A 17,726-nucleotide genomic window follows, 5' to 3' on the forward strand; every position below is an offset into this window, starting at 1 on the left:
CGAAAAAAAAGCACTTTCTATTGAGGAATTTTCAACCTCAAAGAATTCTCACACTACAAAATTTCCATACAAAGTCTCTCTTCATCTCTCTGTCTTTGCTGATTTTAATAAATCTCTTTTGTGTGGGAAAGTTTATTTTGAAGCTTTTAATCAGTTCCAATGGCGGATGATGAAACATCATCTTCCTCAGTAAGCAGTTTTCAGTTATCTGTTCTCTTAATTCTTCGCCCACCTTCTCTTTTATATATATTCTTCTTCAATTTGCAGATTTGTACCATAAAAATGAATATCAACTGCTGTCAAAAGTGCCCTTTAAAGCTAGAGAGGAAGCTCCTCAAATCAAATGGTAGGTTTCGTAAAGGGAAAATATTATTTTTGTCCTAGATTTTGAGTTTACTTCTTTTACACTTGGAATTTTGAATTCAACTTTTATTTGGTTGCTAGATTTCCGAATGCTACTGTTTGACCCGAGTTATGAATTTTGTTTTAATTTGATACTTATGTATGCTTCTACCCACCCTTCCAGTTTTAACCATGTACTTTCTTATTTAACTTAGGAGTAGAAATGTAATATTTTAAAGCATGAGATTACAAAGGTAACATTTTAAAATCAAATGGAAACTAAATTTAATGTGTTTTAAAACTATAGATCAAATGAAAACTAAACTAAAAAACGATTCTTTTTTTTTGTCAAGTTGCAAATTTGATGCTTATAGTTTAGAGAAAGTTAAAATTTAGTCTCTATGATTTGATAAAATCTTAACAATAGTCCCTATGGTTTAATAAAATCCTCTCAATTGATTCTCACACTTGGGACCAAATAAAACTTTTATCAAAATCATAGCGACTAAAATTTAATTATAAACCATTAGTACTAAATTTCAATTTTTTAGTTGGACAAGTCTACAATTTATCCTTTCTTTTGTTTCCTTTTTTAATAAGAATCGTTTCAATTTTCATCTCTTTCACCCTAATATAAAACTTGCATTTGTATTGAATTTATTCCCCCTTGCTGTGTGAATTTACTGTGGCAGGAGTGGAATCCGTTGCCATAAACCAACACAAAGGGCTGGTAACAGTGATAGGTGACATTGACCCTATTGTGCTCTTACAAAAAATACAAGCAATGGGCAAAGAAGCCAAGCTCTGGTTCTTTCAAAAGGAATCTGACCGCGACGACTGTTCGAAGAGTGCTTTGAAGATAGAACATGACAGCATTGAATCTGATAGTAACAATGAAGATGACAACAAACTGTTTGATTGGCATTCACAACACAAGTGTGTAACAGAAACAATACAAATGAAGGAAGCTACGTCTTCTGATGTTCATTCGTGTTCGTATTCACAGAGCCTGCCGCCTCCTTTGTTTTCTAATGTCCATGCATATCCGCATTCTCGGAGCTTGCTGCCTGCTATGTCTTCTAATGTTCATGTGTATTCGTATTCTCGGAGTTTGCCTCAATTTGGATACCAAACTGGGTGGCCATATCAGCAATCAGTTCCTGGCCATACATTCACACCTCACAGTTCCTACTTACAACCACATCCGCCGCCACCTGCTTATCATTATTTTCAGCATCGATCTCCCCCTCGAGATAATCCTATGGTGCATTATACTGACTACAGAGACAATTATAGGTTCTAGTTAAGTTCAAATGACATTATACTAAAGTTTTCCTCTTTGTTGCAAAACAAATGTCAGTCTAATGAAAGACAATCTTTTGATGGAAGAAACTTATGAAAATACATATATTTGGCTACAAGGAGTTGCCTTATGAATGATCCTTATTTGGCCACATTTGCTGTTTTATGTGTCTTATTATTCTACTTCGCTTGATATTCTCTATTAGTTACAATATGTGCATGATTTCAATCATTGGCACTTTTAGCCTCAAAAAGTGCACAACTGTGAGCTTGTATTTCGTAAGTAACAGATCCTGTCATTGGCACCAGCTCACCATCGGATGAGAAAAACCCGGGAAAAGGGAGAGCTGTGTCAACCACCCTAAACCAGGATGTACCTTCTAATGGTTCAGGTAAAGCAACACTTTCAGATTGGTCAGATGCATTGAACACCATGAATATGTTGCTTCGAGTCTTGGGATTCTCGGTGATTGATTCATTTTCCTCTTTATCAGCCCTCAGCATCACAGCCAGGAATTTGCAAGAAGCATCTTCCCATTGTGGTGGTGATTGGTTATTGTCAAACCAGTCTATGTTCTCTCCCTTCAGAAAGTTTCTGTTCTGGAAAAGGTCAAAACGCCTTGATCTAAATGAACTCAAAAATGCGATGAATTGTGTGGTTTGAGTACCGAAATCCGTTTTTAGTAAATCCCAATTGAATGACCTCTTATCATTGAATGCCACAGATCCCCCTGAAGATTGGCCACACTCGTCTCCCATGTTAAGAACAGGGACACCAAGTGAAACAAACAACACAAATATAAAATTACGAATTTGTTTGAGTCGTTTCTCTAGAACTTTAAGATTACTTGTCGGTCCTTCTTCCCCACAGTTCCAACTCAACTCTGAAGCTAAATTGCTGTTGCTAAAGCTCACAAGGTCGACAAGAGGAAGGCCAACGTTTCTAGCAATGAAATTGAAAGAGAATGCAGGGCCTCGGCCATCTGAGAATACATCTCCACTCCCACAAAGCCGGGTTGCAAGGCTACTAATAAGACCTTCTCCCCTGAAAAAGTCTCTTATATCACTACAGAACTTTGAATTCACCTCTGCCCATCTCTTCCAATGAGGGAAACGAGTTTCCTTTGATTCCAACTCCTGTGGATCCCAGAAGTCTGCAACTAGTTTAGTTTTTGATAAAAGGGGATCAAAAGCAATCGCTTCTACAAAAGGAGGGCGAGACAACAATTCGCCATGATGTCCTCGCAGCAAAAATGAAGCATTTACGAAACAAAAACCATCTACATGAAACTCAGTCACCCAATATCGAAGACTATCCAAAAGTAATTGCTGCACTATGGGATAATTGCAGTTCAGAGCACTTTTTTCTTCTAAATTTGCGACCCTATTGGTAAAATAGTAAGATGAGTCATCAATGCCTTGCAGGGCTCCATTCCCGGAAGTGTGAGTATAAACAACTTCCAAGATGACCTCTACTCCATTGGCATGCAGTTCTTTAACCATTTCCTTCATGGAGTTTATAGCAGAAATTGAAGCCCCAGAAGGACCATAATTGTTTGTCGGTGAAAAGAAGTGAAAGGGAAAATATGGTCCTTCTTTCTCATCAAATTGAAAGATTGGCTCTAGGAGAACTGCATTCACGCCCAAGTTTTTAAAATGCAACAACTTCTTGGTCAAACCAGAAAATGTACCGGCAATATCTGCTGGAAGCTGACTTGATTTGTCCATGGTAAAACGCTCCACATTTAACCGATAAACAAAAAGTTTTTCCATTGGCAAGTTAGGATGGACTTCACCATCCCAATCAAAAGTGGGAACTTTGGATATTTGCCCAAGAAATTTTGAAGGCAATCCAAGTCCCTGACCACTGGATTTAGGAATAGATGGTGCAAGGATCTTAGCATACGGATCCACGACAATCCGACTTACTTCAAGTCCATCTTGGTTTTCATGAGACTTCGACCCCTTGCATTGATAACCATAGCTTACAAATTTTGAGGCACCTTCAAATGAGGCATGCCAAATATTACCTGATCGGTTAATATATGGATCTAAATCTAGCTCTAATAGAGGTTTTTCTGATGTGCTATCATTGTACAGACATAAAACTAAACTTTCTGCACTGCTTGAGAAAATGGAAAAGTTTACAGAACCGTCACCAGAAATGGAAAGACCCAGCGGACTCGGATAACCTCGACCAAACCCAACAGGTACAGAAAAGCTAGTCTTCTTGTGACTTCTAATTTCGGAGCTGCCTGAATCAACACCCATTGGATATTTCAACACAAAAGAAAGGTAGAAAGGAGTGTGCTTAGCATCAAACTCCAATTCAACAGAAAATTTTCCTTCAGAAGTTTTTACAAAAGGGGTTTCAGTGGCTCCAGTTGTCTCATCTGGGGGTGAACTCTCAAAGTTGGGGGTTACAAGAGCTGAATCGGATCTATAAACCCCCCAACTAAGCAGTAGTGCTTCATCAATGCTCACTAGTTGCATGGAAGGAACTTCAATATTGACTGTAAAAGTAGACCCTTTCTTTCCAACAAAAACATTCACCAAATCCCCAAACTCTGTTCTAAATAGATAGGTTGCAACCCTTCTTTGTTCCTTACTTTTACCACCAATGCCCAATCTCTGCCCACTTTTCCCAACCGAAATTCCTGATTTAGCATATGTTTTACTAAGATTGCGATGTGAAGATTTCACAGCACCTACTTTATTTTCTCCATGAGCTAGCATTCTAGCCTCATCCATTTTTCCAAACTGATACTTTGTCTTCTGTCCATATGTAAGGTGATCACTTGCAGCAAGTTTTGGTGATTCAGTAACTCCACAATTATATACACAAAAGGGCTGTATGACAAGTGAAGACAGGAAAGTTGCCATCTATAACTGCACAACCATCTAAACCTGAAATTGTTCTGTGCCAAGCAAGAATAAACCATCAATTTTGTTTCCCGAAAACACCACAGCTCCTAGACTAAATACAACACTGTCCATCAAATAAACATAGAGAATCTGAGGATACATGTAAAATATTCAATACATTTTAATCTAACCAATCCTTTTTAGTAAGCTCATACCCTATCTCATTTTCTCCTCAACCAATGCTATCAGTTCATGATATTAAACTTCCATCTAACACGTTGACATTTGCATTGACATTTTCACATTTTCCATTGTATCGTGAAAAAACTTCATGAAATATAAAAGACAAGCAACAAAATGTTAAAATGTGAATATAACATAAATAACAAACATTTTAACTTGTTTAAAGAATATAAACTGTTTATTTACTAATTCCAATAGTTTATTTAAATTTCTTTTTTTTTTCAGAAATATCCCCAACATCGACATTTATCGATAATTTCATTAACATTTTCGCAAAACTAAGATCTCAACATCTCCACCAACATTGATACTTTTAAGCATTAATCAACATATACGTCGAATTTAGCCTAACCAACCCATTTTTGTGCGAATCAAAAGCTCATGACATAAGGAAAAAGTAAGCAAAAATCAAAATTGAGAAAAATCCAGATGGAAAAAGCTTCAAAACATTGAGAAATAAAAGCAGAATTGGAGAAATTGAACTTACAAGTCTTCGATTCTGCTGGGTGTGGTGAAGAACATAAAAGAAAAGAAATTGGAGACGAATGAGAGAAGAATATGGGCTTGTTGTTTATGGTAATGATAATAACAATCGAAATCAAAGGCTCCACAAATGAAAGGTAAGGCAATGGAGAGGGACAGGAGCGAAGGAGAGTGAGTTTCTGTAACTCAGCTTCGTCTTCTGGTGAGGAAGAGGAACCCACCAGCATTCCATCTTTTTAAGGTATTATTATTATTATTATCAGTATTCGTCGTTTTCTAATTTTTTAACTAAAAGAGTTCTTTTTCTTTTCAGATATTTTTTCCCCTAAGTTCAACCATTTTGAGCTCTAATCCAAACTTAGGTGAAAATTTACAATTTGAGAAAAACTTTGATGGATTGTACCAAATAGATGAATACATAATTAAATGACGTGTGAAATTAAAGACGTAAATGAAAACAGTAGTGTTATTCTTTGCAAAACTTACCTAATGAGTAATAATATCTTTTAATACTACGAAAGTATATTTTTCTTCTTCACCCTATGAATTTGTATCATTCTCTTACAAGGCTGTGGTTTTGTAGCATTTAGATATATGAGTTTTCAAACTCCACATTTTAACGTGAATGTTTGGATATATGAATTTTCATATTTAAAACTTCTTTTCCGTTATAGTGGGTTTGACTAGAAATTCATTGTTATTAATTTCTCACTAACGTGGCTAAAAATATATTATCCGTATATTTTAAATGGATGATTAAATAAAAACGTTGTTAATTATAATTTTCTTCTAAATTATAATCAAACTTATTACACATCATATCCTTTTAATTGTCCTTTTTGCTTTCTCCCTCACTCTTACAAACAACATATCACCACTCATCTTTCTTCAATTTTGGTGGTATGAAAATCATATTTAGAGTTGAAATATAACTCTACATTGATTTTGATAATGTGACCTTGTTCACTAGTGTCGATACGACATTCATTTCGGAGGTTCAATCTCTCACTCAATGGTTGATATACTAAAAAGGGATAAAAAAAACAATCTTAATAATATGAAAATTGCGTTTAAAAATGTAAAACTGCACTTTAAATTGACTTTGAGTGATAAAAAATGTCTTTAAATATATATTTCAAAGTGATTTTGAACCCAAAAAAAAGTAACTGAGAACAATGATTATAACCATCTCAATAAACATATCATAGCCTCCACTCTAAAAGGATAACATAATTTTGCGAGGCTCAAATCTCACAAGCAAAGAGGAAAAGCATATTGAACCTTTAAGAAGAACCATCACACAAATTGAACCACAAAGCGACACAAAGGCAAATTTAGATTTTGAGTAGACAATACATGATTTAAAACTTTCTATATGATTAGTGCAATTTCATGATTTCTAATGTTTGACCAAAGTCAGGCTACAACACACATCCAAAGAGCTCTAAAACGATATTTTTTCAGTTAAATATCAAGAATATGTATGTATATCTTAGCAACCTGCCTAAGCATTATCTGTCTCAGAGTTGTCTTCAGAAGGAAGTTTACTGCTTCTGTGAGAGTTTCTCTTTGTAGGAACCAAAGGATTGTTTTCTTCATCATCAATCAATGATTGTTGTTCTATTGAGCTGCTTTTGAAAACTGGGTGTACATAAGCATCCTTTAAATAGATTTTCAAGTCAAAATTTGGTTCTGTGGCCTTCTCCAATGTGTCCTTCACCATTGCATCCTGCCAATAGTAATCAACTTTATATGGATTTCACTCTATTGTGATAACCAATATGTATATCTAATATTCCCCTAAAAGAAACTATCTACTACTTCTTGTGGAGGATCGAATCTCAAACTTTGAGGTTGACTGCACTATAGTGACATCTTTTTTTTCTTTGATGATTTGTTAAGAAAAAATACTTGAATGTATCTTAGACAACACTTATGTTTTCATACTCTACCAAATTGTTCGATCATAATTTGTCATATGACAAGTTTTGTTTATTTATTTATTTTTTAAATATTTTAATAATTTTTATGTGAGTGATGAGAAGGGAGCACAACAATATGTGCACCATCTTGGTGCACCTTTTGTTAAGACAGTGTGTACATTGCATAAGGTTTTGGGTGTCTAATTCCCTAACATGCTGCCAGTAATACATTTTCTTGGCTTCATTTTGGGATTTTTAGAACACATGACATACTAATAAATCACAAAAATTCCAAACTCAAAATAAAGATAGTGTATATAATTTTTAAAAAATAAATATATATTATAAAAGGGAATAATCAATTGTGTTTCCCTTTCTCTCCACTTTGAGAGGAAAACATAAAAGAAAGAAACTGAAAATAGAGAACAAGAAATGACACCAAAATCTCTGACTATGCAATAATAATATGGCCATTGTGGTTTCATATTGAGTCATTGACCATGATGATACGTATACTGATTAAATAGGAAGGTTGACTGTTGCAAAAAATAAAATAAAACGTGTGAAATTAAATTGTTTTCAGAAAAACTTTGTATTAGAGTTTGTTCTGTGACTAATTAGTGGGAAAAAGAAGATTCGTTATGGTATATGAAAGATAAAGCCATAGTGTGGTTTCTCTAGGAAGTGGTTTGGTTTTATAACCCCTTTAAACGCAAGCATATTTTTCTGGGTAAAAGGCACTCGCAACATAATATATTCTGTGAGACCACTGACAGATATAGACGCATATCAAGAAAATTAGTAAGAGCTTAGTGGTAATTAAATGGGGGAGAATTGATAAAAAAAATAGAGGGAGTTTGAATATTTGGAGGGACAGGATCATTTGGTGGATTCGTCCATTGTGAAACTTAGGAGGGAGATAAGCCTCTCTATCTATATATTAGGTGAAATGCAAAATTGGTGCCGACCTAAATGCCATTGTGTCCTTCCTAATATTCCCAATATACCCCTATTAGTACTCTTCCAGATTTATTGCTACTATTTGGAGTTTCCTTATTGCATACCAATGGAAAAGCAAGATGGTCTCTCACAAAGATTGAGAACAGAATTAAAAGTGTTGTTAGTATTAACTAACCTGTAGAGGAAACCTGACAAAGGCAGATTCAAAACGCCCCTTGCAGAATTTGTGAACCCATATTGTCAAAATAGGCAATGCAACAAGAAACAGTGATGACTTCTCAGCCTCTCTCATGCTGAACAATCCCATCAGAAGAAGCTGGGCTAAAATTAAACCTATAATTACTCGACGATGAACATGCGGCCAAAAGGCTGCACCGCTCTCATACTTCTGATTGTATACATTAATAATCTGAAGAATATAAGCATCATAAGCACCATCAAACAGTAAAAATCCTTGAGCTATTATAGAGAAAACTTTGTAGTTTGTTCAAACTGTATTCAAAGTCCAAAAGTTATCAGAAGAGCAGGCACAACCTTTTAAGTATGTTTGTTCGATAATTCGTTTGTCAAACACAAGTATACTTAATTTCTTGTCATGAGTCATGACAAACGTAATATGGTTGAATAATTTGAACGCACGACCCTTCATGCATCTATAAAGCTCTTTAAAGTGAGTTCTCCAGAACTTCGAAGCCAAAAAGGAGTTAAAAACTATATGCTAAATCCCGAAAACCGTCATGAAGCAATGTTAATTGACAAGATGTAAAGTCTAATATTGCTGCTCTAGTTGACAATAAAAAACAAGAATATGATAGGCACCAATTCAGCAGACTCACCTGATGACGATAAACCAGGTAGGAGAAAGCAAAGAAGACAACGATGAAAGGGAGCAGTATAGGTGTGACAACAGAATACACAAACCCCAGCAAGATATAAAGCTGTATTCTAGGTTCAGATACGGGAAAGTCCAAGCAACCAGGATCCATTGCCTGATCCCTATCTTGGTCTGTCTTGACTAAAAATGTATTCTTCAGGTGGAATACGATCAGTGGAACCAACCTAAGAATCTCTGCAGCAATTCCAGCCCAGCCATCAACCATTATATAAGTAATGAAAAATGTAGCTTTCATTGGAATGGAGTCACCGACAGTTTTTGTGAACCTGAAAAAAGAGAATGAAACAATACATCATATTGGAGTATCCCCATGGTATAAGAAGTATTAAAAAAATATGTTCGCTCATCATCATTCCAAGTTGGGACCATGTCTCATACTTGACTACAAGAGTATAAGAAAAGGCCCAGATCTTCAAAGTGCAACAACTGAACGAGATTACTAATGTATTTATATCCCCTTCTTTCTTCTGTCCGGATATTAATTTTGATGTCTAGAAAGAATGTTCAATTTGAAAATAAACAAATAAGAATATAAAGTCCAAGACATGTATACTCAGCAATCTGGATAGCCATGTTTCCCTGCACATTCAATTCCTACATTTTAATTCTAAAAACCTTTGATAGATATCATAACTTTGAGTAGGCTCAATTTAAATGGCCTTACTGAATGACATTATACTTGATTTTAAATTTTGTCTTATTGACCAATTATCAAAATAACGTGTTTCCCTGGCTATAACACAGAATATTTTGTGGATTATTAACATACTTTCCCTAGGAATAAAAAAGAACATACTCTGTTGAGGGCTCGTGAAGGAATTTCTGAAGCTGCTGAAATGCTGTTCCTGTGATAACGCTTCCAAAAAATACATTGACCAGAATGAACATATGATACTTCTCAGCTGATCTCCTATCTAACGCTGAGAGGGATGTAAAACCTTCAATTTGCGACATGGTCATGAGAATTCTTGGGAGAAGAATTAGGAAAATCTTTAAAGCAATTCCTGGAAGAAATCCTTGGATGACAGACTTTATAACCTTCCTGCAACAAATGTTTCCAGTGTTTGAAACTGTAACTGTTAGGCCATAACTGCCACCACAATAGGATATCTACCTGTTGCACGAAGTTTAAGAGAAGGTAATAAATTGTCATATTGTTTTATATGCATGTTAAAGCCTATAGTTCATTGTAAACAATGGGGAACTTCCTGGCCTGGGTTATTATAAATTGCAGTTGCATTTTTTTTTACTCTGAGAAGCTTGAGTACTGAATAGTATTGAGAATTAGGCATATTAAACGGAAGAAACAAAAAAACTTAATATTGCTAGGAGGTAATAAAGGTAGAAAGAACTTACTTTTCAATAATGGGCTTCAAGAATGGAAAGACCTTCTCAATGCTCTCTATGTTCGCCAAGGATTGAACAAAAGCTATGGGTACCATAAAGCAAAAGGTGAGAAAAAATAAAGCAACTGCCATGATCAATTTTCGTATTGCAAGTTTTACATATGGAATAGCAAGATTATCCCAATAGATGTCACGTGGTTCAGGAGCCCATTCTGTCAACCAAATTGTAGGGTTACTGGACTGCTGTGTTTGAGCACATACAGCTGCTGCCCATCGTGTCTTAAATGACACAAATGCTGCTGGAATTATAGAATTGGGATCGCTTAAAACCTTCTCTCTTTCTACATCTTCCTGTACCGAAATAACACCTTAGACAATAACAAATTGTGTTATAAAAAGAAATTCGTATTCAAAGATGCAAAAAAATATGGCATCAATATTTTCTTCAAATTGGTACCACGTGTGGACGTTACTCAATCAAAGACAGGTTATTGATTACACGAGACTTGAAACATAAGTGCTTATGCAGGAAAAACGACGATTTAAGGAACATAAAGTTAACTACATCAGCTTTTCCTTTTTGCTTATGGGAATGGAAACGGGATGCTAAATAGACTGTGAAGTTTTTTCAAGATAAGTAGGTGTTCGGACTACTATCAGTTTGCATTCACGTTCCCTTTCTCTTATTACATGTGTGCGTTGTGTACAGTCTTTTCCTTGATTAACAAGTGTTGGTCATTGCCAAAATATGTTCCTTCTTATAAGAAAGGGCAAGTACTAGAAAATGGACCTACAAACCAAACACTAGCATTTTTGGCTACAGTCTGATGAAGAAAAGGTAACAACAAAAACATGGCAACAAAGGAAGTTTTGATGTGTTCAAAAGAAAGTTATACCAACCAGATATCAGATGAGGAATTGAAAGAAAGCTCGTTAAAATGTGATAAAAAAATACATGATTTGTTTACTCACTTCTGTACTTATCTTTTCCATCGCAGCTGTATAATAGTCAATTGCATCCACCGTGCTTCCCCAAAGTCCCCAGAAACCTGTCTATGAATACAATTCAATTCTTACAGGTTATTGAAAGTCTCGATGAGAAAATTCAGAAAGGCAAAGGACTTAAGTTTCTCGTGTGAAGAAAAATACCTTTGTAGTGGGCCTTTGTGACGGATTTCTCTCATACTTGTTCTCATAGTATACGAGCCAATTCTGTAGACCCTTTTTATTTTCAACCAGCTTCGCAAGATGGTTTGCATTATAAACAAGCTACAGTAAAGAAGACAAAAATAAATAAACAAAGTTGCTTTGACACTTGAAACCTCGGATGAGAGACAATCATATTTCTGAGATCCAGAAACGACCGTCCATCCAATATGACTAATATAGTTATTTTCTAAATTGGTATTGCAACATCATAGACTTATTTCCTTTGCAACGTAAAAAATTGATTGGAAATTTGCATTCTATTTATCTCGGTAAAAGTTTTCAAACCTGATGTGTCAGATAGCGATCGGGGTGATTTACACAAAAGAAATGCTCAATGTGCTCACTGATTGACTCGTCAGGATCTAGAGGAACATTCCTCAGAAGGACCTGTAAAGGAGCTTGAAACTAAGTTATCAACAATAAAAGTAATCAAATTACAGTTTAAAAACAAACATAATAATTTGATATTTGAAACTGATAATTTTAAAGGCTAGAAACAGTCATAATTCCCTTTGCCTTTCTTGTATAAAAGAAGGCAAAGGGAATTTCATGGAGGTCTAAACTCACTGAACTCTCTTTGCCTTTCTTGCATGAAATATAGAAAAGCTTAGAATCTGAACTCACTGAAAATTGATCTGGACGTCGTTTTTGAGCTGCTAAAAACCGTAGCCTCATGGAAGCTATAAGCTTGTACTCCTTGTATAGAACGTAATACGTCCAAAATGAGAAGACATAAAACATGACTATGTGCGCCCAAAATCTGGAAGAGAACGTTGTGTAAGAGTGAAAGAAACCTAAAATGATACTTACACCAAGGACTTCATTCAACGATTTATAAATACACTTCAAAAAACGTGCAACTACAAAATATTAATTTAGCATTACAAAGATACTATAAGCTAGAGTTTAAAACTGGAAATAACATTCAAGGAGCTTACAAGGACATGGAAAATAAAATTTCTCAAATAATGGATAAGGTTCTAGGTTGTTTCATAGAAAAAAAAAAGATAGTTTTGTCTTCAGGACAAATAAATTTTTTGACTTGTCTTAAAGTTGCTGTAAAGAATTCAAGAAAAATGATTATGGGGATTAATAACAATACTTGGGACTATTCACAGTAATTCTTACAATTTAGCTCATTTGGCACTTCAGAAAATGATGATTATTCTCTTGCAGAAACGGAAAAAGGGAAGTGGAAACAGATATGTCACAAACAAGAAGAGGAAAACCTTTTTGATGCTGGAGGAATGTTGGATAATGAGAGCTTGTCAATGTCACTGTATGCCAAGCCTTTTACATGTTCCAGAGTTTCTCCAGTCCAATTGACAGGCACCAGAACAGCAAAAGCAAGAAAAGTTATGGGAACAAATATCTTCAAGCTGCATATATGTTTTGTTAAATTCATTATCCTTCCACAATGTAAAATGTGATATATAAAATGAAGTTACAAACTAGATCGCATATAAGTTCCTCAAATGATCTATAAATGAATATCAGAATATACTTAAACTTTATAGTCTACTTAATGCACAGACCGAAATTCTACTGACCCAAGAAGGTAAATTCGAACAAACACAGCAGAATCAAGCCCTGCATGTTCGATGAGCTCAGGTTGTGGCATTTTCAATGCTGCAGGCATCCAATTGAGAAACCTAATATACATATTGAAGTCCAAGTTGACAACATTGTGCACATGTCCCGAACGTCTTGGACTGCCCCTTATTCCCTTAAGATACCATTTGGGAAAGTACACTCGATCATTGATTGGTTGAAGCCGTAAAAGTGCAAATGCTACGAGAAATGCCAGTGCGGAGAGAAGGTTGATTGTTGCAGAAACACCAATGTCTTGAAGATTGGCCATTATTTATCCCCTTGATCGTTGATCTCCTGAAAAAACACGATAAGGTTTAGTATGATAGTTCTGATGCTGGTTTATAAAATTATTCAGAGTAGAGAAACAAAGTGTCTTGCAATGTACAGTTCAAAGACATCCTGTCCCATCAGTTGTTTCTAATTTAGCAAACCAGATTAAAAATTGCCCTATACCCTAAACCAAGTTCCAGTGATTTTTTACTTTTACACTCATCTCCATGCCTTTTAATCTCAGATAATAAAGAATACGCAGGAAAAAAAGTATCATAAACATCATCTCAAGGTTGTTATCACAAGAATGATGGTGAGAAGTATTGGTCAGTTTAATTGACACAAGCCCAAATGGGAAAAGAAAATTAGTTCCAAGTTCTAATGGTCTTTCAACTAGAAAAAGAAAAAAATAACATAACAACAATATTCCCTTCTACATTTCAGTACTAAGAACCTAACCAAACAACAGTATCCTCTTCTCATCCAAATTTCATGAAATTAAACAGCAATATTCCAATCCCTCCAAGCATTTTCTCGGGGAACGGAAATGTTTGGTTAAAATGAATGCAAAATAAATTTCGAATTTACATAGCCCTGCACATTCAATTCCTACATTTTAATTCTAAAAACCTTAACCATACAACAGTATCGGTCTTCTCATCCAACTTCCATGCAATTAAACAGCAGTATTTCAATCCTTCCAAATATTTTATCGGGAAACAAACAGAAATATATGACTAAAACGAAACTGAGGAGAAAAAATAAGGATTTACATAGCCTGCACATTCACGACTACATTTCAATACTAGAACCTTAACGAAACAACAGTATCAGTCTTCTCGTCCAATCTCCATGCAATGAACAGCAATACCCCAATCCTTCCAAATATTTTCTCGGTAAACAAACAGAAATATTTGGCTAAACCAAATGCGAAAATTAGAAAAAGAAATTTAGGATTTACACATCCCCCCACACATTCACGTCCACATTTCAACACTGAGAACCAAACCAAACAACACTATCCGTCTTCTCGTCCAACTTTCATAAAATTAAACATCAATATTCCAATCCTTCCAAACATTTTCTCAAGAAACAAACGAAAAAAAAATGGCTAAAACGAATACAAAAACATGAAAAAATTTGCCGAAAGCAAACCTTTCAGCGTTGTAGAATTGAATATTGATTGATATTCTGAAGGAGCTCGATCAATTCGGGGGAGCTACGAAGAATCAAAACGATGAAATTGAGGAATTGCTTTTTGGGACAGAAATCAGCTCGAAATCCGAAGAGCGGTTATAATGGCTTCGAATCAACAGCTCGGAATCGGATCAGAGTGCGTCCGCATGAAATCGTTAAGCGCGCGCTATTTATATTATAACCGTTATGGACGTGACTAATTGTTTTGATTCGAATCGCATATATTACCATTTTGCCCTTATTCAACTTTATTGTTATTGTTATTATTTTTGTTTTTCCTTTCCTACATGAACTTTATTATTTTTTTCTATTTTAGTGATTCTATTTCTAGAATTGATTGCTTGATAATCAATTTGATAATCAATTTCCTAATCAAATTAATGATAACCGATTATAAATTATGTTTTACTAAAAAAAGTAAATTGTAAATGATGATTTGTTTTAGAAAAAATATATACTCTCCTGTTTTTTAAAAGTAAAAAATAAAGTTAATGCTATATGAATATGAATCGTTAATGTTGTGTGACTTCTCTTTTTTATTTTATTTTTCTATCTTTTCTTCGTCAAACAAGTTTATTTGATATTTTTAAATTATATTTTGAAGTTTAAAAGTATTTTTTTATACCAAATACAAATGACATTTTTTATAATTTAGCCTAATATTTGATTCAAATTAAAGTTGTAAAGCATATTTCGGTTAATAAAATCAGGGTTACAGGTGAGAACTTCTAGTTTAAAATGTCATCGAATTATAATTCAAAATAAAAAATTACTTAAATGACTTTTAAATTTATCATTTAAAACTTAGTGACCGGTATAGTATATTTTTTAAAACTTATGGAATACGACAAATTTTTTATGTTTTAAAATGTCTAGATGTAACACTCATTGTAGGTATAGTTTTAGATATAAGGACAAAATCATCATAAAAAGCCAGGTAGATAATAAAATGAGATGCTTGCAAAAATAGTAAAAAAGTTGATAATAGAGTTTATGTCATTACATTTTCTAAATTGCAAAAATAGCAAATTTAAAAGTCGATAACTCTTGGATAGTTGTCTGATATCACTGATTAATTGTTATATTTGCAAAAAAAAAAAAGTGCTACATGCGGTTTTTGTCTAAATGTTTTCTATCATCTAATGCAATTTTTCTAATAAAATAAATTGTGGAATGAAGACAATTGAAACTCCATTTGATGCTTGTGGCCGTAGAAAAACCAATAAAAAGGCTAAAAATGAGATGAAACTCATTCCAAGTGCCTCGTCCTTCTTTATTAAGGGTGTTTGTGGGTTAGGTCAAAGCACTACCCGACCCAGTTGTTTGGGTTATTAATTTATTCAACCCAAAAACACAGTTAATAAATAATGAACTCTACCTCACCCAACCATGAAAAATCTCGGGTTGGCGAGTTAGTTGGGGATATAAGAGTAGTTTGTTAAATTTTGTATTTTAAAATAAGTAAAATATTAATGTAAGGTTTTTCTTTTTTTACAAAATGAAATATATGATTGAACAACAACCAAGATAGATACCTCCAACCTAAGATCACAACGCAATCAAAGCACAATGAGATAAAACAACAGAACTACTTGACAATCGAATATACCTACTCACAACTCAAGGAAAAATGTCATAAGTAGAAAAGTCACATTGGTTCCTAAAGTAAAAATTCTTAACTACACTTAGAACTACATATAAAATATCTAGCTACTCACCGTGGGGAGGACTCAAAGACGCACCATTAATACGCGTACGGTGCTCACACTAAACATGTTAAAGAACATTGCACCAAATCCATACAATTTTGATTTATTTGAACACAAACCAACCTAAACAGATTTATAATCCAACTCATGTACGAATGGATTGAGTTGATTAAGTTTTTTTAAACAACCTAATATCCTATCATACTGGTTGGTTTAGTAAGTCTTACTCGTAGATAGACTCTAAAATAAAACCCTAAAAGAGATTTAGTTCACAGAATTATAAATAGGATTGAACAAATTATGCCTATTTGAATTAAGCATCTAAATGAATGTAATCCTTGTTACACCAATATTCATTACATTATTTTTACCTAACAAAAGAAAAAACAAATCTACCATATATGAATGACCAAATTTCCATAACACTTTTAAAATCTCCAGATTAAAAAGAAAAGGGCCAACTAGAATAATAACAATTTCAAAGTTGCCATTTTGAAAAATAGCAAATCCACTTTTTTTTTTTTTTTTTTTTTCATTTTGCAATACAATAAATAAGAATTTGTAAAAACCCTATATACACCTATATTCATTTTATAGATCCGTTGCAACGATCTTCATTTTTGTTTTTCGTTTTTCATCTTCTATTTTGAAAATCTTCCTTCATCTCCATTTTCCATTTTTATTTTTTGATCTCATATTCTTCGAGTGGGCAAACCCTAATCTTTCCACCTTGAAGCGGGCAAACCCCAATCTCTACCTTCTTCCATTTGAAGTTTGGGTTTCTTCTTCAACTCCATCATGCATTTTCAATAAGAATAATATACACATTTGAAGCATGCAAACACTGTCTTCATTTTCCATATTCCATCTTTGATTTTGAAGTCTACAACTTGCAATCTCAAACGCTTGGGTTGGAAGAACAAAAAAGTTATCTTCCTCGTCTCTTAGGAAAATTTTAGCTGATTTTTAAATATATATATATATTTTATATTAATTATTTAATAAAATGTAGATGAAATTTGGGAGATTTTATTCAAAAACATAATACCTTAGTCCATTTTATTGGAAAATTAAATTAAAATTTTAAAAATAAATTAATATCTAATTTTAATTTCTAAATTATTAAGGGATGAAAGATTAACTTATTTTGAAATAAAAAAAAGGTTGAGATTTAATTTTTAAATAAAAGAAGTTAAGATGTTAATACAAAAACTAATTTTAATTTTCAAATTCAAAATTGATCTAATATGAAAACTAATTTTAATTTAAAGTTATTAAAAGTTTATGAAAATATTCATCATATTTTGAAATAAAAAAGGTTGAGATTTATCTAACAAAAATTAATAATATAATTATGAAATAAAAAAAAAAGAAATTGTTAAAATCGAAT

At 33.7% G+C, this 17,726-nt stretch overlaps 3 protein-coding genes across 3 annotated transcripts; 1 reads left to right on the forward strand and 2 right to left on the reverse strand.

The window, feature by feature from the left end:
* Window positions 1–1,763, forward strand: LOC105436166 (hypothetical protein). Its single transcript, XM_011661027.2, has 3 exons — window positions 1–189; window positions 268–346; window positions 1,035–1,763. The coding sequence occupies exons 1-3, from the start codon at window positions 160–162 to the stop codon at window positions 1,643–1,645; spliced, it is 720 nt and encodes a 239-aa protein (XP_011659329.1). The 5' UTR covers window positions 1–159; the 3' UTR covers window positions 1,646–1,763.
* On the reverse strand, window positions 1,130–5,461 carry LOC101207395 (isoamylase 2, chloroplastic). The gene is made up of 2 exons (XM_004136140.3): window positions 5,240–5,461; window positions 1,130–4,562 (listed from the first exon to the last, which is right to left on the reverse strand). Exon 2 carries the CDS (start codon window positions 4,525–4,527, stop codon window positions 1,870–1,872), a length of 2,658 nt encoding a protein of 885 aa, XP_004136188.1. The 5' UTR covers window positions 4,528–4,562; window positions 5,240–5,461; the 3' UTR covers window positions 1,130–1,869.
* A 1,079-nt stretch (window positions 5,462–6,540) lies between these two features.
* Window positions 6,541–14,754, reverse strand: LOC101207153 (CSC1-like protein At4g02900). The gene is made up of 12 exons (XM_004136139.3): window positions 14,586–14,754; window positions 13,118–13,454; window positions 12,797–12,946; window positions 12,192–12,327; window positions 11,853–11,954; window positions 11,508–11,627; window positions 11,331–11,411; window positions 10,369–10,709; window positions 9,809–10,054; window positions 8,954–9,278; window positions 8,293–8,526; window positions 6,541–6,964 (listed from the first exon to the last, which is right to left on the reverse strand). The coding sequence occupies exons 2-12, from the start codon at window positions 13,426–13,428 to the stop codon at window positions 6,740–6,742; spliced, it is 2,271 nt and encodes a 756-aa protein (XP_004136187.1). The 5' UTR covers window positions 13,429–13,454; window positions 14,586–14,754; the 3' UTR covers window positions 6,541–6,739.
* Between the last annotated feature and the right edge of the window lie 2,972 nt (window positions 14,755–17,726).

This window comes from Cucumis sativus, chromosome 7 (assembly GCF_000004075.3).
Source record: "Cucumis sativus cultivar 9930 chromosome 7, Cucumber_9930_V3, whole genome shotgun sequence".
NCBI lineage: Eukaryota > Viridiplantae > Streptophyta > Magnoliopsida > Cucurbitales > Cucurbitaceae > Cucumis > Cucumis sativus.